Below are 23,873 nucleotides of genomic sequence, written 5' to 3' on the forward strand. Positions count from 1 at the left end.
CTCCTCCTGCACCTGCTGCTAAGCTTCCGGTCGTCGGTAGTGGCGTGGAACTGCTAGGCTCAAGCGACACCGCAAGGCTCGGGGTGGCCGAGAAGCGCCCGGAACCGGCCGAATCGAATCGTGACGACAAGTTGTCGGAGCCGCCGCCGCCGCAAGAACTGATGCCAACCCTCGGTTCCCCACCCCCTTCGATGCCAAGTAAGCAGCGGCGTGTGTGATGTCTTCGAGGCCGATTGATGCTGACTCCTCTCTCTTTCTCTTTCTTCTTTCTCTTTCTTCTTTCTTCTTTCTCTCTCTTCTTTCTCTCTCTTTTTTCTCTCTCTATTTCTCTCTCTTTCTCTCTCTTTCTCTCTCTTTCTCTTCTTTCTCTTTCTTCGTTCTCTCTCTTTCTCTTTCTTACTTTCTCTTTCTTACTTTCTCTTCTTTCTCTCTCTTCTTTCTCTTTCTTTCTCTCTCTTCTTTCTCTTTCTTTCTCTCTCTCTCTCTTTCTCTCTCTGTGGGGTAGATCCTAGCGCGCAGCTCGCTGAAGCGACCTTAACGCGAAACAACGACACGGCACCGCGGCCACTACTCGGGTGCTGTGTCGAATGCTGCCCGGGGACAGCCACCGTCACGGACAAAAACGTTGCTGGCGGCAGCACCACGAAAAGTCCGGAGTTCATCCGCAACGCCAGCTTACCGCCAAAGTCGATTGATCTCACCGTGCCGAAGGCAAGTATCGAGCGGTAGTAGTGTAGTAATCGCGCAAACCCATAACCATAACGGCCTGCTCCTTCCGCATCTGTTACAGACACCGCACCGTCGGACCGTTACGGTGCTCCTGCTGAACGGCACCAAAGTGAATGTGAAGTGCAACCCGGGCACGACCAGCGCCGGGCAAATTTTCGAGGCGATAGTGCGCCTAGAGCAGCTACAGGAGAACTACTTCGTCGGCCTCTTTGCCCTGCTCGGCGGGGATTTTGTGCACCTCCCGGACGAGTTCAAGATCTACAAAGTAAGCAGAGTGAGCGTCGGCTGCGCAGTTACTAATTGTTTTTTTGCCGTTACCAGGTGGCGCCAAAGATTTGGTTTAACACGTCCAAAAGGGCGATTCCGGAGCCGGACAACGTAGTGTTTATGCTGTACATACGCGTCCGATACTACCTGCCGACGCTGCGCGGTATAAAGTAAGGCAGCGGTTTTTAATCCCCTCCCCCGGAGTAGTCGATCTAATCCTGCCACGCCTTGCTTTGTAGCTCGGAAACGTCGCAGCACCTGCTGTACCTGCAGCTCCGGAAGAGCGTCCTCGAACGGCAGGTCATGTGCACCAACGACGATCTGATCACGCTGAACGGCTGGGCGCTGCAGGCCGAAGTGGGCAGCTTCAGCGAAAGCGTGAGTGATGATGAGCCGCGAACGTAAAGAATCACTATTTTCAATCCACCCCTGTTTTCGCCCCCCGGTAGATGAAGTGCTCCGAGTACTACACCATCTCGCACTACCTCCCGGAGGAGGTGTACCGCCGAAAGAAGGATCTGGCCCACTACCTGCGCAACTCGCACTACCGGCAGCGGACGATGGCTCGCCCGGAGGCGGAAAACAATTTCATCCGCTACGTGCAGGAGCTGAAGGAGTATGGGCAGCTCCTGCACAGTGCCACCTGGGGCAGGACCGCCGAACTGACGCTGACCGTGTACGTTGGCATATCGCTCGGCGGTATCTCGATCTTTGAGCGCACCATCGAGCAGCACGATTGCCGCACCGCCAAGGAGTGTTTCCTGCGCCGTCGGTACTGCTACTTCGAGTGGTTCGAGATCAAGAGCATCTGCTACTCGAAGAACCAGTTCAACTTGTCGGTCCGGCGGGGCGATTCGCTGTCGGCGAAGGGTGACAAGAATGTCGTCAAGTACAAGCTCACGATGGACGAGCGGAAGTGAGTGGTGGAGCCTGGTGGCTGTCGATCTCGTGCTCGGTGTCTCACCCCGGTGTCTCTTACCCGTTTTGCAGGAGCTACTTTGCGTTCCATCTCGCCATGGACCACCACAAGCTGTACATGAGGCTGCGCAACTCGTTCAGCTCCATTCGGGCGCTCACGAGCACGCTGAACGTGAATATCACCGACACACCGCCGCCGGCAGTCGAGGAACGGCCCACAGTGGCGGCGGGCCAAGAGGCCACCCGATGCAGCAACAAAGCCGCCCAGGCGCCCAGGAGCGGGAGGCGAGTGCGCGACCTTAAGTCGATGCTGAACGACACCAATCTGGCCCGGTTGCGCGAGCGTTTTCTCTTGAAACGCTCCAAATCAACGGCCGACGGTAGTGGTGGTGGCCCGCCAGTAGTCGCCATCGTGCCCCCGAACACGTCCGCCCTGGATACGACGATCGATATCGCTAACCAGCAGAACCAGAACAGGGAGAACGAAAATCCGTCCCTGGGCCGGCGCCGCCGCGAAAGAGACGAGTCGATGGAGAAGGCCCCGTCCCGGTTTCTGGCCGCCACATCTCGTCCGCTTGAGCCGGAAGCCGACAGTGTTAGTGCTCAGCCATCGGCCGACACCGTAGAGCCGCAGCCAGAGTATTCCCTCGCGCTGCAGAACATTATCCGGAACCGGGTGAAGATGGGCACCCGGGCCTTCTCGATGCAGTACCTAAACAAGTCGTTCGACAACCTGTCCCTCGACACGTCCGCCACTGTGGCAGGGGAGGGGAACGCAGCGGCAATCTCTAAACTGGAGGTGCTGGGGGAAACCAACTCCCAGCAGGAGCGATTGAACGTGGTGGGCCAACAACACGGCAGCAATGACGACAACGATGAGTACGACGAAGGTAATGCGGGCGGCGGTTTGAAAGACGACTACATCGATTACTGGAACTAGGAGGAGGAACCTACACCTATACGCGTCCTTTTTCGTTTCGTCGATGCGAGGGGGAAACAGAAATTCTTTATTTTTGAAATTCAACACTTTATGTAAGATTTTTCCGATGGGCCGATTGGGGTCAAATATGCATCGTTTTGTGTTGTATGAATTGTTGCCATATGAAAGGTATCTTCCCAATGTTTCTCTTCAACTTGCAGCGTTGGCATTCTTTTTGGGGGGGTGGTGAAATACTCTCGAAACTCTCTCGGAGCTAAAAGGCGCGCGCTTTCAGCTGAAAAACTCACTTTCCTTTTTCTGGAGGTGTTAGATGTTGTGGCGCCCAAACATAGAACTTTTTTGTTTTTTTTATTCAGCTTTGTGCCACCGACAACATCCAGTTGAACAAGGAGTACCAAAGCGCAGCACAGAGATGTTGTAGAGATGAAGAGAACTATAATGCGAAACCCCCCCAAAAAAAAGGGGTGTTTGGCAATTTAATCAGAACCGAATTGACATCATCATAAATACGGCCCAGACCGCGTCCCACTATGATCAAAAAAGAACTTCGACGTTTGTTAACGATGAAATAAAATACACATTTTCGGAACTAAGAGGGCTGTACTCCCCAGCAACGCAATCTCGTATCTCGAGACTCAAGCTGATTGATTTATTCCCGATCTTAAACACGGCAGACTCTAGCTTCACCGAGATGCGCCCGGGGGAGCCCACTTCAATTGCCAGCGGTGACCACCGTCGCCCGCTGGCCGAGTGTACCGTAGACGACGATGCCGTGTCGGCCACGAGCAGCATGGGCTCGGAGTACTTCCTGGAAAAGAGCGACGAACGTTCGACGGAAGGGCGCTCGCCGAGGGCCCGCGTCATTCGTAAGTGACAAACGGTTGGCCCCGACGCCTTCCGGGCCTCTCTCTCTCTCGCTCTCTCTCTCTCTTAATGCAGCTCGCTTTCTCTTTCGCTGTTCACCGGGTAGTGTCCAGCATTCCGACCGACAGCAGCCGGTTCGAGCTGCCAGCGGCAGACGAGACCATCTCCGAGACGCTGCTTGAAAATTTTAACAACATTAGCGGGTGCAGCAACACGGCGATGAGTGACCGCATCTTGAAAAAGGTAGTGGTGGTCAAGGATCCGGTGAACGGTTCGGAGCAGCAGCCGTACGGTGAGGCCAGTGAGAGCAGTTCCGTCCGGTTCCCGTCGTACGGACGGATCCCGGGCGGCGTTCCCAGCAGGCTCCAGGAAGAACGAAGGGACATCCGTTACACCCTCGGCATTAGCGTCATACAGGGTGACAACAACAACGTGTACGTGAGAGACGTAGTCCCGAACGGGGCCGGCGCACGCAGCGGTATCCGTTTAGGTGACCAGGTAAAGGAGCTGTCGGCGTGCACTTCCAGGGTTACGATGATTAACTGTGGGCACCTTTGTCTTGCAGATCATCGCCGTGAACGACAAGTCGCTGTTGAACCTACCGTATCTAGAATCGCTCGACATTCTGCAGCGCACGGGGCGCACGGTCGAGCTCGTGTTGTCTAAAATTTACACCAAGCCGCCGGCAATGGTCACGTCGTCCACCCTCAACACTCCGCACCAGCCGAAGGTGACGCTGGCTGCGGCTACCGCTGCCACAGCGATCGCGGCCTCCGCTCGCTCGTTTCTCGACGAACTTGAACGCATCTCAAGCACCTCCCGGAAGCGACCGCAGCAGCTACTGCAGCAAGTCCCGTGGGCCACCAAAATGTCTTCACTGCGGTGGTCCTCATCGAAAAGTGTGCCCAACTTGCCAAAGGTATAGCTGCCAGCTGTCCCACCACTTTCCCTCCAACAGAAAAGGCAATGAACTTTCCCTTTCGATGGTCCGCCCGTTAGATGCTGAATGCCCACGAGAGTGAACAACCACTGACATCCTATGGCCGCCAGATACCGGCGGTGACTATTGAAACGGAGGACCTTACCCATCGCCGAAACTTGGCAACCGAAGCTGCAACGAAGACGCTGCCAATTGGGGCCAGTGCGACCGTGAAGAGCCTCGACGATCGAGGAGGAAGAGCCCGAGGACGCGGAGGATCGACAGGAACGACGTCGCGGAAATACACCGGGCCCTCGCGCTACCCAGTGACGCCTGCCAGGAACACACTCAGGACCACTATCAGCACGACGGACGAAGCAATCCGGCCACAGCTTTCCCTCTCGAACGCATCCGAAGACGAGCAGGTGTTCATCTGAGCCCCCCAGTCTCCCTCCCCAGTGTAGTTCTTTAGTACGCTTAGTTATAATAGGCACGTGCGCTTCAACAAGCCTGGCCATACTCAATGCAGCAGTACCGCTTAGAAGAACGGCTTGCATGCGCTGGTGAGAAGCATAACTGAGAACCATGGGTGGCTGATGCAGTGTAGCAGTGTAAGACTGACGGAGAGGAAGCGCGACGGCCCCACCCTCTCACTCACATCCTATATGCCAACAGACTAGATTATAGACAGAGCCCCCGGACCGATCCGGGGCGGGACCAGCCGTGCACAGGCTACGCAACGGTCCCTTCGCACCACGCGGCGTGCGGGTCCGACCGACTCCTAGCTGCGTTTGTTGCTGTGTGTGAAGTACATGAGTAACGAAAACTCTCCACCGGGGGGATTTGCGCATTTGGTTGAACTTAGATGAGAGGGCCCGATATACTAGAGGCGAACGGTGCTGTGCTCCTTTTTCGGCAAACGAAAAAGGGTTAGGATAGGGGCTTCAACACCGGCAGGTCGTTTGAGCATAACAGGTGTGTAGAGACGAGGATCGCCCCACGGCAGGAATTGCGTGTCGTTGTGTTATAGATGTTTCAAAAGTATAACCAAACACGTATCCAAAACAACATAATCCCAAAACCGTATCGTACTCGAGCGCAACAGTGCCCCAAACACGTCAGAGACAGTGCTGGGAGACAGTAATCGTGTCATTGGCGAAACTTTCTTCGATGTGCGTACTTCCTATTCCACTAGCACTAGGCAACCATCACGCAGAGGCATCAAGAGCATCGCGTGTATTTTCAGTGTTTGAACAACGTGTTTCTAGCACGTTTCTGTTTCGCTTACATGCTTAATGGGCTGAATCTACACAACCGATGACTGATGACCATCGCGAGACACTTAGATAGATAATGAATGGAAAATAATATTTTTATGTGGTTTATCAATGTTCTCGGATTGCGCTTCGTTTTCTTTCCATATTGTGTATGTACGTAAGAGGGTTTGTGAGGTAGGTGTGTGCTACCTTGAGGTCCGGGCAGTCCGGCTGTTCACATCGTCCATTGGCGTTGCAATGAGCGGTTTGCATTTTCACATTTAACGCTAATTGAATTATGGACCGGTACGACACCGGTCTCGCATTGGTGCGTAGTGACGATGTGCGATGTGCTACGATGATACGTAGGGGGTTTATACGTTCGTCTAACACTACGCGTCAGTATGGCGGTAACCATCAGGAAACGCAGTTCTACCAGCATTCATCGGTTGTCATCTATCGTTCAGTAGATTAAAACGGCAAAATCTGTTTGCCGTCACTAGCGAACATTGTCCATTGTAACGGAGGTTCCCCGACGCAGTCGCCCTGTGCCGCACACGCACGATGGATTTCTTCAAAAGTATGTCGTAGGTCAAAGCATTTCTTTCCTGGTGCGGTCCCAAAGTAAAGCTGTTCGTGTTGTGCCGTACGAACATGTTTTGGCCCTAGACGATTGGCTTGTCGTAGCTTAGATAATGGTTAATAGATGAATTAGTAGTGCGTTCGTGAGGGTTCGACTACATCGATAGTGATTGATCGAGGGAAGGGACGGTTTAACGAGTTGAAGGACGAAGGCACTCGACGGCTGTTGTAGGCCTCGGACCGCTGGACATGATGATGATGATGATGAAAATGAAACAATGGTTTTTAACAAAATTGGCCGCCATGGCTGATCTCTTTTCAAAGCAGGGTGCGACAGTACGAGCGGGCAACTGTCAACTATAATAATCACCAATACGTTTATCGGTAGTTTCACATTGTTAAAAGTATCACAATTAACCATTATCGGCAGGGTTTAAAAGTAGCGCTCCGTAAACGTCTCCCTGTGCATCGTACAGCGCCCCTCGAATTGAATCTTCCGTGAGACGTTCATAGTCAACCGGATCGCCTACCGACACGTACCCGCTCAGCTCGAGCGCAGCAGCGTTGAACGAGCAAGCCCGCTTGTTGGCGCAGGGCTGCACTCTCGGATACACCAACACGCGGATGCATGCGTCGTCAGCCTCCCGCGACAGGTGCGTCCAGGTGAAGAACAGGTTATGCGCCATCTGGCGCCTAGCTAGGGTCGCTAGCAGTTCATTAAGTCCACGGAAAACGATAGCCGTGTCCCGGTTAGGGTTGCGCAGCTCGTAACAGAAGCCTTGCGCCGGTAACCCATCGGCTAGCCGGTAGAGTAGTTGGCTCTTGTCCACCGGGACCAAAGGCTGAAAGGCGACAGAACAGCATTGGAGGCAAATGAATGAAGGAGGGGAGCAGCTGGAGCATCGGAGTAACATTTACCGCCCGTTGAACGTAGAGCTCGTGCTCGATGCGCACCAGATGTAGATGCAAGTGATTTACGGAAGCAAGCGCTCCAGGGCTGTTGTAGGCAAGGCGGTAACGTCGGTCCGGTAGCCGGTAGAGCAACTCGAGGGCCACGCGTACGGCACTTGGCGTTAGGGACTGGGCCCTCTGCTGAGTGCGCTCCGGAACGACGAGCGAATGAAACACCGACAGGGGGCTGTTGTTTATCAGCAACGTTACCGGAACCCGGTCACCGGAACCTGCGCCGGCTGTTACCGCCAGCTCGAGCAATATCTCACCGGGGGCGACCCAATTAAAATTGAATTTACTCGCGTCGAACGGTGCGTGTTGTGCGAACTGTTGCGGTTGACGGCGATCGGACAAGCGGCTGCGGTTGAGCTGTAATTAAAAGAACGTGAAGGCCATCAGTATAACTTCACACAAAGCACAAGAAGCTCAGCGCCGGAAGTACCTGTAGCAGAAACCCAAACCGTCCCGGGGCGATACGTTCTCGCTCGATGTTCACACGGTAGCGAAACCCAGTGCCCGTATCATGCCGCTCTGTCCACGCGCTCTCCAGCAACCGCTGCAGCTCGGGGTCCGGGGACCAGTCGGTGTCCGGCAGCTCGTACGTCCAGGTCGCCGACCACAGCTCGTTGTCGCCCGCCGTTGACGAGTCCCTCATTTTCTACCTCGTTCGATGTCTAAAAGGAACGATGAACGATGCATAACATTAGTTCAGTGTTCAGAAATGGCCCGTAATGCGAAAACAATCTGTGCGTTTGGCGTATTTGGATGAGCACGCCTTCCTGTATCAACTACAACCAACCAGTTGGCTCCACTCCTTACGTCAGCACCACTGTTTTTTGGTTTGCCCCCACCCAGGTCGCGGTACGATACAGTCAGCTGCATGCATTTTGTCCTCGCACGCTTCGGACGTTAATTGAATTAAGGACAGTGGTTCAACCCCCATGCCGAGCTTATGTGCTATGCGCACAGTATTGCTGTAACCATCCGAAAACGCAGTTCTACCAGCATTCAAAGGATGCCATCTACCGATCAGCAGATTACAGCGGTAAAATCTGTTCGCCATCATTCTCGACCATTGTGAGCCGCTCCGACCAGCCGCCGCTTTGGGAAACTATCTGTGACGGTTCTGAGGGGAGGCTTCCCGACACAGTCGCCCTGCGCCGCACGCACGATGGATTTCTTCAAAAGTATGTCGTAGGTCAAAGCTTTTCTGTTCTGGTGCGGTTCCGAAGTAAAACTTTTCGTGTTGTGCCGTACGAACATGTTTTGGCCCTAGATGATTGGCTTGCGGTAGTTTAGATAAAGGTTACTAGATGAGTTAGTAGTGAGTTGGTGTGCGCTGGCGTTTCACTTGCACCGCCATTAATCGTAACGATTCCCACACCCGTCCTGCAGGTGTTCTTCCACCACTGCCGAAGCTACCGAAGATGAAGAAAATCCGTCAGTGGAACAGAGGTACGCTGCTGAACTTAAGCCCGTTTCCGCATCTACCGTCGCCCTTCAATTTCGGCCCTCATGTTGGCGGTGGTGGAGGATCAGGCGTTGGCGGACATCGTCCACCCGGCCACGCTAAGGTCACCGCAGGGCCGGCCGTAATACCGAGGCAGGCCCTTCGACATACGCGCCACACGTCGGACATCTCCAGTATCTCGGCGACAGTCGACAGCAAGGGACCGGCCGGGTTGGAGCTTCGCGACAACTATGGACTGTACGCGCTGAAGTGCGACCGGAACGCAGCCAAACGTGGCATCCTGTTGCACTTGCCGCGCAAAATTACCCAGGCCGTGGCCGGGGGGCACATCCAGCCAGCCGCCAGCGGTGGTGAGATGGTGCACGAGAAGTTCTCGCCATGCAAACAGCGACCGGCGACGGAACAGCCGGCTACCATTCAGGCACCGCCACGTCGCCGAAAACGCCCACCAAAAGCAACACCCGCCGAAAGATGTGCTCCGCCGGAAGTGAGCGGAACCGTTGATCGTGGCAAGTGGCAGAAAAATAGTAGCGAGCTGTTTCGCATCGTTGAGCGCGAGTCGGCCAACGCTGCGCGGTTGCGTTCGACGGGCGGTCTCGGATTGCAGCTGATACGCCCACCGCTGCCGGGAGTCCGCGGGGAAAGGCGCGAACGCCGGGAATACGGTGGGTTTCCGAGGTCATCCGAGCCCAGCCGATCGTTGAGAAGTCAGCTGAAGGCTCGTTCGATGGATAACCTTGCGGCCACACACCACAAGCACCCGATGATACCCGGCCCCGTACGGGTCGGGCAAATCAACGACGTTTTCAGTGACGATAGCGATGACGAGAGACGCCCAACCGGACTCCAGGTGCGGACTCCAACCGGACCGGTTGCATCGGCCAGTGCTAGCCAGATCAGCCAAACGAAGATGGAAGCTTCCACCGGTAGACCGGAGGTAGCTGATCTGCACGAGCAGCTGAAGAGGGCGACCTTTTTCTCGATCGACAACAACTCGGACGAGATAGAGATCCGCTTCCGGAACAGTGGCGGTGGCGGTGGCGGCGGCAGCAGTACCGATGAGTCGAGCGAAGCCGACACTCTCGGGAAGGATGGTACGTCGCAGCGGCTGCCACTGCCTGCACGGGTCGCACAATTGCGTTGCGAAACCATTCGGTCGCATCCTCAACCGGCGGTCGTCGTTCCACTGGCTGAGGTCCTCAAGCGATCCCTCGATAGCGGCGAGCTGAAACGACGCTGGCTGAACAACTTGCTCGCCGATGGTAGCCTGGCGCCGGACGACGCGATCGACACAGAACGCAAGGATAACTTCGAAGGCAGCGTGGACATTTTCCACCAACCGGCGTGCGATTTCCAAGAGTTTGATACCCTATTCCCTAACGCCTTCACACCGAAAATTGGCAACACCAGCGCCGAAATCCGGGACGTTGACCACAGCCGGTCCACTGCCAGCCTCCAGCAGCTGTGTTTCTCGTCATCGTCGTTCTCGTCGCACGACGCCAAAGCGGAAACGATAAAACGGGCCTGCACAAAACATCGGAGCTCACCTTCAACAACACCACCTTGGGGCGCAGGCTGCCAGCAACATGTCCGCGGCCCATCGAGCGGAAGCTTCCGAAGCACTGTCCGAATTCAAGACTACAGCAGCAAGCAACTGCAACGGGTACGATACCTCGCCTCCCCTTCACCATCACGCAGCTCCTTAACGGGGCAGGCGCCGAGTGGTTGCCACTCGCCGGTCGTCTGCTACGGCGACGGAGCACTGACATCGAGCAGCACTCCCGGAGGAGGTACGAATGGCCAAAAACTTCGCCACGGCGATGACGATGATGACAGGAGCGATATTTCCTGTGCAATAATGCGCAACCAACGGGCAGGTGATGGTGCTAAAGAGAAAAATGAGAGCTACCACGAGCATCGACCCCAATCAATAATAAGCGAAGCAGACGATAGCTGGCTGCCTTCCAGACCAATCAGCTCCAACCAGCACCGTGTACCGTATAACGACAACAGTGCCCTTACGATATGTACTACCGCCACATCCACTTCTACTGCTGGTTGCCCCACAACTAATTTTACTTCAAACATAGCTACTCACCTCTCTACTAGTGTTTGGAACGTAAGTGCAGTGTCTGGCTGCAATCAGCAGCCACAGCAGAACGGCACGCTACCGGCGAATAGTGGTGCATCCGGTCGCGAATGTCTCCGTGGATCACAGTTGCCACTAGTGACCGAAGGGGCTGGCCCTCACAGCGTCATACCGAACTATGATGAATTCTACAACGAGGAAGGGGTTGTTATCATATGAAGTGCATCCTTACTAATAAAAGACAGTTGACCAGCCGTATCACCGCAACCTTACTTTAGACACACCAGTGGATTGTTAGCTATGGCACCTAGCTTCGTTGCAAACTCATTAAACGCATAAACAACACAATGGAAACCTCTTAGTCCTCGTGTAACAGTTTTGTTTGACAGCAGCGGTCCGGTCGACGGTTTTGTATGGCAGATCCAAATTGGTGACCAAGTCCAGATTTTGTATAAGATTTACTCACACCGAAAACGGAATCGGCCGGAGGAGTGGGCTCTCGTCGCGTGGACGGGAACGCCAATCCCCAGCAGCAGGACCATTAACCTTAGTCTAGTTTCATTTGCCTTAATCGGTGTCCTGTTTCGAGGCGCACTTCTACCTTTGCAGGTTCGTGTATCGGCAAATCTTATGCTGCTTTCTGTTACCTTTTCTTTTTGTTTTTCACGGACAGGGTTGTTGGGCCCACGGCAACCACCTGTCACGCCAAAGAGTCATCGTGTCGGTAATATTTAAGGGTCCCTATTTATTTACGAAAAAACGCCGGTCCTTGTTACCTGCAATTTTTGTTTTGTTATGCATTTTACCTTTAAGGGTTAAAGGTGGCGCGTTAGAAGAGTCAAAGCAAGTGACAGTCAACATGACGTTACACGCGTAACGACAGCACTCACTAGCGCCACCTAGTGCCACCGGAATTAGCATAACGCTTGCTAAACGCCAGTTCGGAATATGATCTAATTGGTTGAACGCTTGTGTTTATAGCGTCTAAATGAGTAAAAAAATCTGCTTTCTGATTGTCTGAGACTTTGTTATATTATAAAATCTTTAATATTGTAAAATGTAGTTGTTAATGAATTCAAAAAGTATCTATAATTTTGTTTCATCCTGCATGTGGTTCTGCCAATATGAAAAACATCTAACGCATCGCTGCACCAATGTGTTCTAAACTAAACGCAACATCTAAACGAAAAAATTTAGGAACTAAGAAAAGAACTAAAACAAGGTGCTCGGTAAAAGTGCTTTATGCGGGGAATTTTAGCTACAATTTGATTAAATTGTATACTGTTTAAATTGTATTACCCAATAAACTGACCCTCAGTCCAACCACAATTTTGCGGTCTACCGTAACGCTGCCAATGAGCTGTCAGCGTTACTGTACCGGAAGTCAAATGTGCGGTTGTCGACGTTTGTGCCGTTTCGTGACTGCCCCGACATTTCGGTGATTTTTCTAGGCAAGTGTCAAAGTTTCCCATACGCTGTCTTTCTTTTGGTTTCCGGCATCTGCCCTGAACTGTTGTAACGAGTGTAGTTTGGAAAGCTTTAAAGGTAATAGCGCCAACTTGGCGACGAAAAGAGATCAATTTGTTATTAAACACACTGCCAACGCGTACTTTTGGTTTTGCATCACTTCTGCTACTCTTTGCGAAGAAATTCGCTCAGAACAAGTGCTAACAGGTGTTGGGTGTGCGTGTCGCCGTGCTTTCAACCACTGCTTCGTAGAAAACCATCGCCCACTGTCTAGGGAACCACTTTCACAGCGCGCGTTTTATTGCTCGCTCTTGTTTTTGTATGGTTTTATAGTTAATTGTGTTTTCTGTTTGCGTTCTCCTATCGTACAGGCCGAAAGATGTTCATGCCCAAAGCTCATCGAGTCGCCATTTACGAGTACCTCTTCAAGGAAGGGGTACTAGTGGCCCAGAAGGACTTCTACGCACCGAAGCACCCTGAACTGGAGACAATCCCCAACCTGCACGTCATTAAGACAATGCAGTCGCTGAAGTCGAAGAACTACGTAAAGGAGCAGTTCGCCTGGCGCCACTACTACTGGTACCTGACCAACGAAGGCATCGAGTATCTGCGCGCCTATCTGCATCTGCCGTCCGAAATCGTTCCGTCGACGCTCAAGCGTGCCGCACGCTCCGAGCCGCAGCGAGCCCGACCACAGTCGGGACCGCGTCCGGATGGTCCGAAGTCTGGCGAAGACCGACAGGCCTACCGCAGAACACAGCAGACAGGTCCCGCGGACAAGAAGGGGGACGTCGGTGCCGGAACGGGTGATCTAGAATTCGTAAGTATAATGCTTCGTCCGTCGTCTTTTCACAACAGTGAAGGCCAGCGGCTTAATATCCATTTCTTTTTTCTAACTTGTCTTGCAGCGTGGTGGGTTTGGCCGTGGAAATCGCATGTAAGCTCGCATTACTGTACTGTAGTTTGACCGTGGAAATCGCATGTAAGCGCGCATTACTTTTACAAACGCCACATAAATGTGCGTTTGGTCAAAATTCGTCAGTTGCAAGGAAGATGCGTAATAAACCGGAATATAATTAACCCCGAGACGATTTTCCATGTACTATCATCGTTTTTATATTACAGCTCATAGAACAGAATCCGTCAGTTATACAATCCTGTCCTGCACAGGAAGCAACAGGAAGAAATCCTCCTTTAAACAATATCCATGGGGTGCTGACCGATCCGAAACTAGCGTATTTCCTTCAATCATCGCTGCTGCACATTTCAACCAAGCTCGCGAGCATCCAAGTTCAGCTTCAAACAAATAAACATCCGAAAAAAACTTTTAAACCTATGTACAATGTAAACAGTTCTCAAATTTGACGCGGTCCCATTTTTACAGTTATTGTCTGTACTCTTTGACCACTTTTGACTGTGATGATACCGTCGAAAGCAACGCATGTTTCCATTATTTGATAGCCTGTTTCTGAACGAACAAAAGAGGGGTGCTTGCTACGGCTCTGTCCGTTCTAGTAATGAACAAAAATAGTTTATTTTTATAATTTTAATCATAGAGGAAGGCACTGGATCAAATTTATAAATTGTTAACGCTGTTGAGAACGCGGCAAATTCCGTGTTTCTAGCCTGCGCCGTGAAAAACATTGCAGGCGAGAGAGCAGTGTACACAGTACGACAAACATTGTTGTTCAGCAATATTTCGGGGCCAATGGTAGGATCACTTTTGCCGCAGTTTTGGTTTTCTATTCGTTTTATTGAACATTACAAACTGCCTTATTTGAAATTGAAGCTGGTATCAGAGAAACTTTGTTATTTCGGATCCCAGGCTCGCGAGGCGCAATCTGTATGTTTCTTTCCCTGGTTTGTTCGTTTGTCCTTATGCTTGGTACTCCATTTGCATAAGCCGAATGTTCGATCAGATTCGATTCGCAGTTCATAAACGCGATTATTTCATACGGCACGACTCGAGTATCGTGACAAGGTGGTCCTCGACCGGAGGCCGGCAAAGAGTATCGCGCGCCACAGTTCCTTCCCGGACTGGACTTTTCTGGCGACACCTACCATTTGTTCAGTGAGTTCATTCGTTCCACATTTTCTTGGCTAACACCGGAACAACACACCATCGTTCAGCATGGTACAAAAGAATAATGTTATTGCAATGATTGTGATACAAGCATTCAAATTAATCATTTGAAAAATAATTACCAAAAACCATTTGCCAAATGTAAGTCAGTTCAGTCAAATCAGGTAAAACGATATCTATATCATTGATGTGAAATGATATAGAAACAAACAAGTTCATTGGAAAATTTGACACAAAATAAATAATGTTTGATTGTTGCGGGGAAAAGCCCGAGAATTGAACAAATAATTGATGATAATGAAATATAAATCTGTGCAGTTGCAACAAGCCGTAATTAGAAAATAGTGTACACTAGCAGAGTAATAAGAAACGATATGTATGCGATATGATGTCGTGCCGACAGGAGAGCGGTGTGACACACGGGAAAGGGGAGAATACTGTTTCCGCGTGCCTCAAAAACCCTGCTTAGTTGTACAGGCGTGTCGAACACGGTGAGCCGTGTGGTGTAAAACTAATTGGCGCGGCGCTTGATGGACACCTTATTGCGGCGGAGGTGTGACAAGAAGATGCGCACCTTTTGACCATCAAGCGTCTTCTTCACCCAAATCGTCTCGTTGCCGATAGCGGAGATGTTAGCCGAAAAGCGCGTCAGATCTTTGCCTTCCACAAAGACCGGCTGGCCACGGTGAAACCAGCGACGCTCGTGCAAAAGCTTTCCGTCCTCGATACGCGTCTCCATCAACGATTGGTGCGACTGCTGCTGGCCCGATGAATACTGGGAACCGGTCAACGATTGATTCAGCTGCAGCATTAGAAATGATAAAACAAGAGACGAGCATAAGTGTAAAGTGTAAAAGCTTCGTGCGAAGCGATTGTAAACTTACACTTTGTGCTCTGTCGTTGGACGAGGCCCCGTTTTGGTCCATACCGGACTCGTTGGCACGTAAAACGACACTTGAAGACACGGATCCGGAGGCGGCGGAATGGCTAACGCCTGCACCACCGCTGTTCGTCCCAGCGGACGATATGTTGCTGCTGCTGGCGCCAGTTCCTCCACTGCCACTGGCACCACTGTTGCTGGTGCCACCGGAAGACGCCCCACCGTTGGCCTGATGTGAGCGCCCCGAGATGGGTTTTCCGCGCGAGATCAGCTTCAGATCGTTCTCAACCTCCTTGTCGTCGAGTAGAAAGATTAGTTGACCGGTGGTCGGTTTACGCCTCTTTTCAGGTACCGGTAGCGGTTCGTTGGGACGGCGGCGCAGCTTGCGCGTCACAGTCGGCTTAACGTCGATGGAGTCGCCATTGAGTTCCATCGTCGAGAACTCGTGCTCGATCATCTTCTTCCTGTCCTCCAGATCGTTTACAACATTCTCCTTAAGCTCCGTTTTCTTCTCTTCGTACTCCTTGGAGGCGGCGTTCTTCTCCAGAATGCAGTCCCGCTCGGCGCAGCTAGTTTGGTAGTCCTGCGAGCACTCGTTTAACACCAGACGATCTTCTAGCTCATCCTGTAGAAACCCCAAACGCCTCTGGTACTCCGCATGCGTTTGATGTTTTACCTCTTGAACTTGCTTTTTCAAGTTAGCCAGTTTATCTTGGTACATCTGTTCCTTAATTTCCAAGTGTTGGCTGCTGGCATACTCGTCTTCGGTTGCATCATCCGTACCTACCAGCAATCAGCGGTCAGAGCAAAATAAAACAAAACAAACCAGAAACAAAAAACATGTAACAACCGGAGTGCTGAGCACCAAACCATCGGTCCGACGATGTTTACGCACTAACCTTCGCCACTGTCCTCAAAGTCGTCGTCATCGTCCGGCTCCGGGATCGGAAATTGCTGACGCCTGGTAAATCCGGCCGTACGCTGAAGATTGTCCTGGTGGTTTAATGCCCCCCCGTCGTTACCGGAATCGCCAGCACCCGTATGTTTGGATTGCGACATGGCCGCAGTTTACTGATCGTTCGGCGCCTGATGATCTGGTGAACGGTTTCAATTCCCTAGCGTCGGATCCGAGGGCAAATTCTGCAGCATGAAAGCCGAGCATAAGGGCAAAAAGAAAACGAGGCAGAAGACTCGATGACATCATTCTGAGAACCTTCCGGCAGCCATTGTTGGAAAGCCGGATTTTGGCTCTCTGCTCGCCAGAAACGAACCAGCCTCTCCGAACCAGTCTAGTGCAAGTCGCAATAAAGTTTTTCTTACTTACGATCGAATTTCAGGATGGAAACTGCTCTCTGCTTGTCCTATTCACTTTACTGAGCAGCTTTTTGGCCCTTAACCTCAAATCAAACCCGCTTCCTTTGTCTTAAGTAAGTTGGAAGAAACGATACGAGGCACGTATAATGGCTTTAAACTGTTCAAGAATAAAATATTGCACTGCCACACAATTTATAGTCACTTCGGAATTTTAATGGCCCACCTTTGGCGAAAAACAAGACATAACAAGCACAGAAAAAGAGGTTTCTAAAGAGCTACTGCGTACATCCGACTGCGTTAGCCGCTGTTTTGATGGAAAACGAACGCGCTTCGTTTCGCATAGCAACTCTCCAACTGAAATATGCATGTGGAGACATTTTCTTGTTTTGCTTTTTGTTCCTCCACTCAATTGGCCAATGTTCGAAACAGTTTGACATTACGTCCCACACAGCCAAAGTCACATATAACATCGCCTCGATTTTAAAGAATCAGAAAACGGCATTGATCAGTTGTCTGTTCCTCTGAATACATTTATTTACTTACAGCGCCACACCTTGTGGCCATGAAACTCTGAGATGTAGATGTTTGGAGTCTTTGATAATGTTAATCCCTGTTCCTTTCTATGATAACGGTTTTTTTTTTAAATTGGCTTATTTATATTCGAAAAGTGGAAGGAAGTTGAGAACTGACAAACAAACCTAGCCTTACTGACACTATCCAATCTACCGGCATAAACGAACTCACTGCCCCACTGACAGCATCCAGAATGTTCCAGAATGTTCCAGAACATTTCGAAAGACCCAAGAAAACTCTGCCCACAGAAAACGGAAACAAGCTTATCAGTCGGTTCGTAATACCTAAGATCACTCTACCACACAAGTTATTCCAATAGACTTCTGGCTTGGGCCAGATTCGTTAAAGGTATACCAGGACTGTTTTTGTCCTCTACGACTTTTGCCACCTTAAAAGCTTCAAGCACATTTTCTTGTTAGTACTTCATTGCGTGTTTCTCATAATTAATTCTGCATTTTGAATGTAAAACATATTTTTTAAATCCGCTACTACTCCAAAAACACTGAATCTACTCTGGTTGCTCTCGTTACCGAGCGTTAAACGAAAGAAATGGGTATGGAAAACCGGAAAAATTAAAAAATCAATAACTCCGCCCGTAAAAAACACATTGTTGCAGTAGGCAACAGAGATTAACGTTGTCTCTGTTGAAGGATCAGAGACCGCTCGGTGGTTGTAATTGCCGAGTAAGAAGAAGAATCACTTATCGCAACAGAGAACCTATCCGTTGATTTTTGATCCGTTTTGCCGTTTTCGTTCGTTATTGTTGTTGAGTTGGTAGTGATGCTGGTTGCGGTCGTCACTGGTCCATTTCGCTCATCAACGCCTATCTTAAGGGCAGCATTGTCTACCGAGCGAGCCGTTTTTCTGCCTTCATACATTTTTGTGTGTGTGTTGCTCAGGAGTGCTATGTCCCTGAGAAGTTCATTCTACTTTGTCGTCATTCACCCTTCCCCCACATTCTCCCTCGAAGGTTTAGATCGCGTAAATTGTGTCCACTAATTAAAATTAAGATTTTTTACACCAACTTGAACGGATGGGGACGTTTTGAACAGAATAATCTTAGACTAAGCATGTGAAAGAAACAAAACGTTTGAAATCGGTATCATAAACGCTTTAGAAGCAGGAATAGCTCTGTGCGTTGAATAACAAATAACGACATAAACAACTGCGATAGCTGGCAGCAGTAGAAAAGATTAAACGGAGCTATTAAGGCCAAAAGCCATCCCAAGATCAAAAGACATTATCTGTGTCCGGCGTCATCATGATAAACGCAATTTTGAATTCAGGTCGCCCGATCTCGTACGCAGCGACACTTTGACGACTGAAATGGTCCGAAACTTTATGTGTATATATTTGCTTTTCCGTAATAATTATCCCCATTCTCCCCACCACCAACACTCTCCACACCGCAATTGCAAAAGGCTTTCACTGTGCAACACTGTCCAATGGCAGCGAACATTAGGTTTAAGTTCCTTATAATCTTGGCTAAAGCCTATTATTTCAAATATTTATTTTTTTACTCCAATTATTTAATCAATAATTACATATAGAAGGTTTGCCATATCTTAAATAATTTATTAGAATTATCTTTATTTATTAATATTTCAGTATTTATTACTTTTAAGTTATTAAATGTTTGCTCCGCGATAGCGATCGCTTAGCCTTTTTGTCAGTTTTTACTCTCACGTTCTACTTAGATACATGAGATGGCCCGTCCCCCCCCCTAGTGTCTACAGCACACGCTGCGGCACTGCAATCTTCGGTGCGAAATTACATCTTCACACCCCGCGGGAGCTATACATAGCTATACTAATGCTTTCTTTATACTTCAACTGCTTTAGCCTTAGTTTTTTTTTCGATTTATGAACAATTTAATCGGGTTCGTTGAATTTTCTTTTGCTCGATCCACCGATACCGATCTGTCATTAAATATCCTGAACTTACGATTACGACTCGGTGAACGTTCCGGCATTCTCTGCGATACACTTTCGAGTTCAACTTGGCTCGTTTGAATGATGGCAAGTTGAGCAGACGTTCCTTGCAGTAGCCCGGGAGATTTCATACGATTATTTCCTCGTCCTTGTCTAACTATGTAATCACACAGCTTTAACCACCAGAGCTTACCCCTTGATCCGGGGAACAATAGCCGATTTTGCTTTCTAGGTGCAAGTTTTGTAATGCTGTTTCTTCATTACTTCTGTTTTAAATTGTTTGGTACGATCGTTTTAGTTAACTTATTTTAACGAAGCTACAGGTCAACTCTTGCCCTGTGCTACGTTATCCCCATTCCATCCCCGTAGACCTTCTTTCCCTCTCCTTCTGAAAGGGTGCTGTGGTTCTGGTTTTCATTTTCCCGTTTTCCTTCGTTTGCTTCGGTTGGTTGCCGTCTGTTTGGGGTCTTATCGATTTTCGCTCACTACTACCGGCGAATCATTTGTAATTTTGTAGTAGGTTTTTAGCACGCTTAACACAACACCGCACACATGACTGTACGTGTTTGGCTGCTTTGTATTTTTGTTTTCTTCTGTTTTCTTTTATATGCCATTAATTTATGTTATCCGTTTTTGTGCTGTTGTAATTTACTTTATTTTTCATTATGATGCAACCATCATGTAACCACTAAATTTGATAATCTATTCACTAGTAAATGAGCATGCGATTCCCGTTTTTCGACTGTATTTGAATGTATTTTTTTGCAATAGCGCTTTCGCTTTCTCATTTGCTATCTTGTTTCTTGGTTTAAACGTTTCGTTTTTAGTTTCCTTTTCAGTGTAAGCCGTACCAACTTGCTCTATGAAATAGATTTACTTATGTTGATGAGGACTATGTGTTTTCTTCTTCTAATGCATTGAACATCCCTACAACACCCATCCCTACATGTTATCTACTGCTTCCTCTAATATTTTTCGTTTCCTTACAAACATTTTTTTTCCTCCCACCTTCAACCACCCCCACTCTGTGTTGGCTTTGCACACTATCATGCGATATTTCTTTTACTCGGAATTTCTTATTCACAGTTCGTCCTGTGCTGTAGATTCTTTTTTTTTTCTTTTATTTGAATGCTATAAAGTGTTCCAGCTGTAGTTAAACAACATCTTCATTTTTCCGCTCTGTAGCTGTATGTTTCTGTGAACTAATGTTGCGTTGTTTATCATGAGACTAAATTCAGTTATTTATTTTATTTGAATGTTTGACATTGTTTCTTTCCCGACGCTTGTGTGCATATCCTGCTACGATTGGAGGGAGGGACGAGGAAGCTATATAGAAGACTATTCCTTTCACTTTCACCTTTCGACTCAATTAATTCATACTTTTTACATTACATTCTCATTTATCATCGTCGCTTTTTAGTTCGGCTTCAGTTACCAGCAGTACGATTTGGAGAGCATCCACATAGCAGAATAGAGGAACAGTACACAGGGCATAAGCAGAGGCAACAAGTGTGCAAGCAAAACAATAACAGGAGCAACTTATCACCTATCTGACATTAGTGCTACCAAGTCGACCAGAGAACTTTTAGAATAAACTTTTCGATGCTCACTGTGGTTTTCTATACACATAAGTTTATTCGTATATCATTCATCTATGCCGCACCAATTAATCGATTTCAATGCGAAAGACGTCACTTCGGTTTACGACTGTCTATCAACCCGAATGCAGAAGTTTAAGTTGATGAAAATATGATTGATTGATTATCCCGCAGCTACAACCGTCGAGCGTTCCTGACCTGCAGCAACAAACTCCTTCTACCGCACGCGGTCGATTACGTTTCGTCTTGCGATTCGTTTTATCATTTTCAGTGCTAACCTTTCATTCCCGATAGATGTCCAATGAAAGCCTGAACTATATCGGAGCACCTTCAACCGATAATGTCTAAATCATCAACTCAGGCCAGGATCTGAGAAGACTGGTCTCCAATCCAGAGTCCTGGCTGCTCCCGTTCTAGCGCGATCGCTATGTGGTAGCGAAAGGATTTGAAAGCTTGCCATCGGCCTTCACCTGGCTCTTGACGTTGGTCATGATCATTCTTATAAGTCTGGTAAGTTTGGTCGGTATTCAGAAACTAGCCATGGTCGCATACAATTTTTCACCGAATCATACACGGCCGTGACTTGCATTTAATGAAGAAATAGTAAATGCTGTTACGAAATCCTATCATTTTTTCAAGGATCTGCCGCATGGTGAAAATCTAACCAGTGGTAGATTTTCCTCTATGTAATTCTCCGTAATAGTTGTCAACCATCTCATCAAAGTATGGGACTAGTCATTCATGCAGGACGAGGGAGAAGATCTTGTACATGGTATTTTGCATTGCTACAATCCGTAGAGTTGCTACACACCAGGTTATCTCCATTTTAGTGTATAGGGTAGATGATGTCGAGATTCCAGTCACAAGGCATCGATTCGCTATCCCATACCCCGCCTATCATTTGATTCTCTACTCTCGCTCCACCATTCTTTACCACCTCGGCTACAATTCCGTTAGTGCCTGGTACTTTGTTAACCCTTAATCGTCGGATGGTCGACGGACCAACAGAGGGTTCGCGAGAGTAGTTCATCAAAATGCTGGACCCATCGCGAAAGGACCTGGCGTGTTATTGATCAGATTTGAAACCTTGTCCCACCAGCAGCTTAGGTACGAAATTGAACCCGACACCCGTTACCGCTTTGTAAAATGTTCTTGTGGGCTCGTGTCTGTTTTCCTCACGTTCACAAAGTCATTTACATGCCGCTCACAATCTTTTACTTTTTTGTGAATTGTTTTTTCTGCTTTCCTGAGCTTTATGACTGACTTACGCTGTTCGTGTCCTTTGTCCATGTATCATAGCTTCACACGCAATGATCTTTCGTTCCGTTCACATCTCTACACGCAGCTTCATCGAACCAGGCAGCTCGCTCCACGACGCGCATCCAAACTTCTGGGGCACAAGTCCTAATACCTCTTGTTAGAATGCTCTATCTCTCGCTCGTTGTTTTCTCTTCCTTTAATGGTTGTAGCGACTCCCTCATGGCTTGTTCTTACAATTCTTGCATTTGCTACTGTTCAGTATTGAACCGAGTCTGGGCGTTATTTTCGCCCATTGTACTTGGACGAGTTTTTCAACATCGAATGGCTGCTACAAAATATAAACTGCCAATTTATGCAGAAAAGCAACCATACCCAGCCAAGGGTCCTGCATTTAATTGGGGACCCATCAGCAAAAACAATCAAAAGTTTCTGAGTGTGAAATGTTTCGGACCTACCATGCACAACCTATCATAGGAGTTAAAAGGTGAATCTGGTTGTGTTACATTATCCAATCACAGAAACATTGGAAACACCGGAGAGTTTAGATGAAAATGTTTAGACGTGAAAACACAGATGGAACCCTCATATTAGGTGGAATGAAAGTTGGATGGCTACGTGTTCACGGAACAGCCTACTGAAAGAGTTTGAGTACAATCTCCTAAAGGTAGTGTTATTTCTCGATACAAGAAATAGCGTAAAAGCAAATAATTTAAAAAATTGTGGGTCTACGTTACCGGAGAATAATGAAACATGGAAGATATATTTCAAATTTTAATTCATTATAATTTGTAGGTTTTCCGGGGTACATGCATAACATATGTATGCAAGCACATGCTTAAGCTGCTGAAATCCTATTCATCCTGCAATTTCATTTATTTCCTGTGCTTATCTCATTTTAAACGAGGTGTTGCAAAACACGACGTTCGAAAGCCATTACCTTTACAGTGTATGTTCATACCTATATTGCTGGTTTACGTATAAATTGAAGTAGAAAAATGCTTTCGAACGCACGGGTTTATCAATTTAACCTTTAAATAAACTATCGCACAAGCTTGTTCACACTACCTGGTTCGCATTGATCAATATAGCATCTCAATTTCACTTGTTTCTTCTCTTGTTATCTTTCCATTTCGTTATCATCCTATTTCACTCGTTCCTACTTTTTTGTTCTTTATTTCACCACTAAGGGTATCTTCTATTAACGTATAGGATGCGTAACAAAACGTACCTATGGAACTAGAAGACCTACTTCAACGTTTATATCGCATCAGCAACTCGAGTGCACTCGAAACAATAAAGGATAAAAAATTTGCCATGTTTTCGCCAATCTGTGAATACTTTTTGACACACACATGCATTGCATCAAAACATTCCATTTTTTGTTTTGTAGCGTGTGGTTCACATCATGTGTAACTTACTGTATCGGAATTTCGTTACTTTCCAGGTGTAAGAAAAATTAGCATGTGTGTGAGTGTTTGTGTAGGTATGTGTGTACACGGTTCGTTTGCAATTGTGAAGCCTTTCCTTTCACTAACATGGGTAATGTTGTACAACCCTATTATCTAATGTACAAAATGTACAAACCCTATTACCTAATGTGTAAACTATTACTCTAGCGTGTTCTTGAACCGGTGTGTCTAAAACGCTTTTCTTCGTTTTCTGTTTTCAAATCAACCAAAAAGCTACATCAAAAAGGAGATTTTGCAATTAGTATATATCGTACCACGATTTCCTTTTCCTAGCGCTCGGTTCTCTTTAGTGATCAATCAACGTAATGCAAA

The 23,873-nt window shown here is 48.4% G+C and overlaps 5 protein-coding genes across 5 annotated transcripts in view; 3 read left to right on the forward strand and 2 right to left on the reverse strand.

The window, feature by feature from the left end:
* The window catches only part of LOC131213322 (uncharacterized), a 15,116-nt gene extending 10,042 nt beyond the window's left edge, over nucleotides 1-5,074 (forward strand). Inside the window, 12 exon segments of the mRNA XM_058207341.1 lie at nucleotides 605-711; nucleotides 791-994; nucleotides 1,051-1,166; nucleotides 1,236-1,374; nucleotides 1,446-1,912; nucleotides 1,987-2,804; nucleotides 3,582-3,591; nucleotides 3,593-3,720; nucleotides 3,825-4,216; nucleotides 4,284-4,637; nucleotides 4,718-4,777; nucleotides 4,841-5,074. Of these exon segments, the coding sequence (XP_058063324.1) occupies nucleotides 605-711; nucleotides 791-994; nucleotides 1,051-1,166; nucleotides 1,236-1,374; nucleotides 1,446-1,912; nucleotides 1,987-2,804; nucleotides 3,582-3,591; nucleotides 3,593-3,720; nucleotides 3,825-4,216; nucleotides 4,284-4,637; nucleotides 4,718-4,777; nucleotides 4,841-5,074 (3,029 nt within the window).
* A 906-nt stretch (nucleotides 5,075-5,980) lies between these two features.
* On the reverse strand, nucleotides 5,981-11,542 carry LOC131213183 (GDP-D-glucose phosphorylase 1). Its single transcript, XM_058207174.1, has 5 exons — nucleotides 11,260-11,542; nucleotides 10,996-11,174; nucleotides 7,869-8,100; nucleotides 7,394-7,795; nucleotides 5,981-7,317 (listed from the first exon to the last, which is right to left on the reverse strand). The coding sequence occupies exons 3-5, from the start codon at nucleotides 8,079-8,081 to the stop codon at nucleotides 6,889-6,891; spliced, it is 1,044 nt and encodes a 347-aa protein (XP_058063157.1). The 5' UTR covers nucleotides 8,082-8,100; nucleotides 10,996-11,174; nucleotides 11,260-11,542; the 3' UTR covers nucleotides 5,981-6,888.
* Nucleotides 8,465-11,205, forward strand: LOC131213323 (uncharacterized). The gene is made up of 3 exons (XM_058207343.1): nucleotides 8,465-8,613; nucleotides 8,822-10,687; nucleotides 11,027-11,205. Exons 1-3 carry the CDS (start codon nucleotides 8,598-8,600, stop codon nucleotides 11,203-11,205), a joined length of 2,061 nt encoding a protein of 686 aa, XP_058063326.1. The 5' UTR covers nucleotides 8,465-8,597.
* An 851-nt stretch (nucleotides 11,543-12,393) lies between the features above and the next one.
* On the forward strand, nucleotides 12,394-13,539 carry LOC131214089 (small ribosomal subunit protein eS10B). The gene is made up of 3 exons (XM_058208450.1): nucleotides 12,394-12,531; nucleotides 12,825-13,273; nucleotides 13,362-13,539. The coding sequence occupies exons 2-3, from the start codon at nucleotides 12,833-12,835 to the stop codon at nucleotides 13,392-13,394; spliced, it is 474 nt and encodes a 157-aa protein (XP_058064433.1). The 5' UTR covers nucleotides 12,394-12,531; nucleotides 12,825-12,832; the 3' UTR covers nucleotides 13,395-13,539.
* Nucleotides 13,540-14,020: 481 nt separating this feature from the next.
* LOC131213540 (sin3 histone deacetylase corepressor complex component SDS3) lies at nucleotides 14,021-17,016 on the reverse strand. Its single transcript, XM_058207598.1, has 4 exons — nucleotides 16,741-17,016; nucleotides 16,316-16,556; nucleotides 15,421-16,199; nucleotides 14,021-15,338 (listed from the first exon to the last, which is right to left on the reverse strand). The coding sequence occupies exons 2-4, from the start codon at nucleotides 16,473-16,475 to the stop codon at nucleotides 15,048-15,050; spliced, it is 1,230 nt and encodes a 409-aa protein (XP_058063581.1). The 5' UTR covers nucleotides 16,476-16,556; nucleotides 16,741-17,016; the 3' UTR covers nucleotides 14,021-15,047.
* Between the last annotated feature and the right edge of the window lie 6,857 nt (nucleotides 17,017-23,873).

This window comes from Anopheles bellator, chromosome X, assembly GCF_943735745.2.
Source record: "Anopheles bellator chromosome X, idAnoBellAS_SP24_06.2, whole genome shotgun sequence".
Classification (NCBI taxonomy): Eukaryota; Metazoa; Arthropoda; class Insecta; order Diptera; family Culicidae; genus Anopheles; species Anopheles bellator.

Bases quoted from the DNA above. Each gene is read 5' to 3' on its own strand.
- LOC131213183 (XM_058207174.1), bottom strand. From the start codon at position 8,081: ATGAGGGACTCGTCAACGGCGGGCGACAACGAGCTGTGGTCGGCGACC. The intron at 7,796-7,868 runs GTACTTCCGGCG...TTTTAATTACAG, and splicing joins GGTTTGGGTTTCTGCTACAG to CTCAACCGCAGCCGCTTGTC. The intron at 7,318-7,393 runs GTAAATGTTACT...GTCGCCTTTCAG, and splicing joins AGCTCTACGTTCAACGGGCG to CCTTTGGTCCCGGTGGACAA.
- LOC131213323 (XM_058207343.1), top strand. The intron at 10,688-11,026 runs GTACGAATGGCC...ACGTAAGTGCAG, and splicing joins GAGCAGCACTCCCGGAGGAG to TGTCTGGCTGCAATCAGCAG.
- LOC131214089 (XM_058208450.1), top strand. From the start codon at position 12,833: ATGTTCATGCCCAAAGCTCATCGAGTCGCCATTTACGAGTACCTCTTC. The intron at 13,274-13,361 runs GTAAGTATAATG...CTTGTCTTGCAG, and splicing joins GAACGGGTGATCTAGAATTC to CGTGGTGGGTTTGGCCGTGG.
- LOC131213540 (XM_058207598.1), bottom strand. From the start codon at position 16,475: ATGTCGCAATCCAAACATACGGGTGCTGGCGATTCCGGTAACGACGGG. The intron at 16,200-16,315 runs GTTAGTGCGTAA...GATTGCTGGTAG, and splicing joins CTTTGAGGACAGTGGCGAAG to GTACGGATGATGCAACCGAA. The intron at 15,339-15,420 runs GTAAGTTTACAA...CTAATGCTGCAG, and splicing joins CCAACGACAGAGCACAAAGT to CTGAATCAATCGTTGACCGG.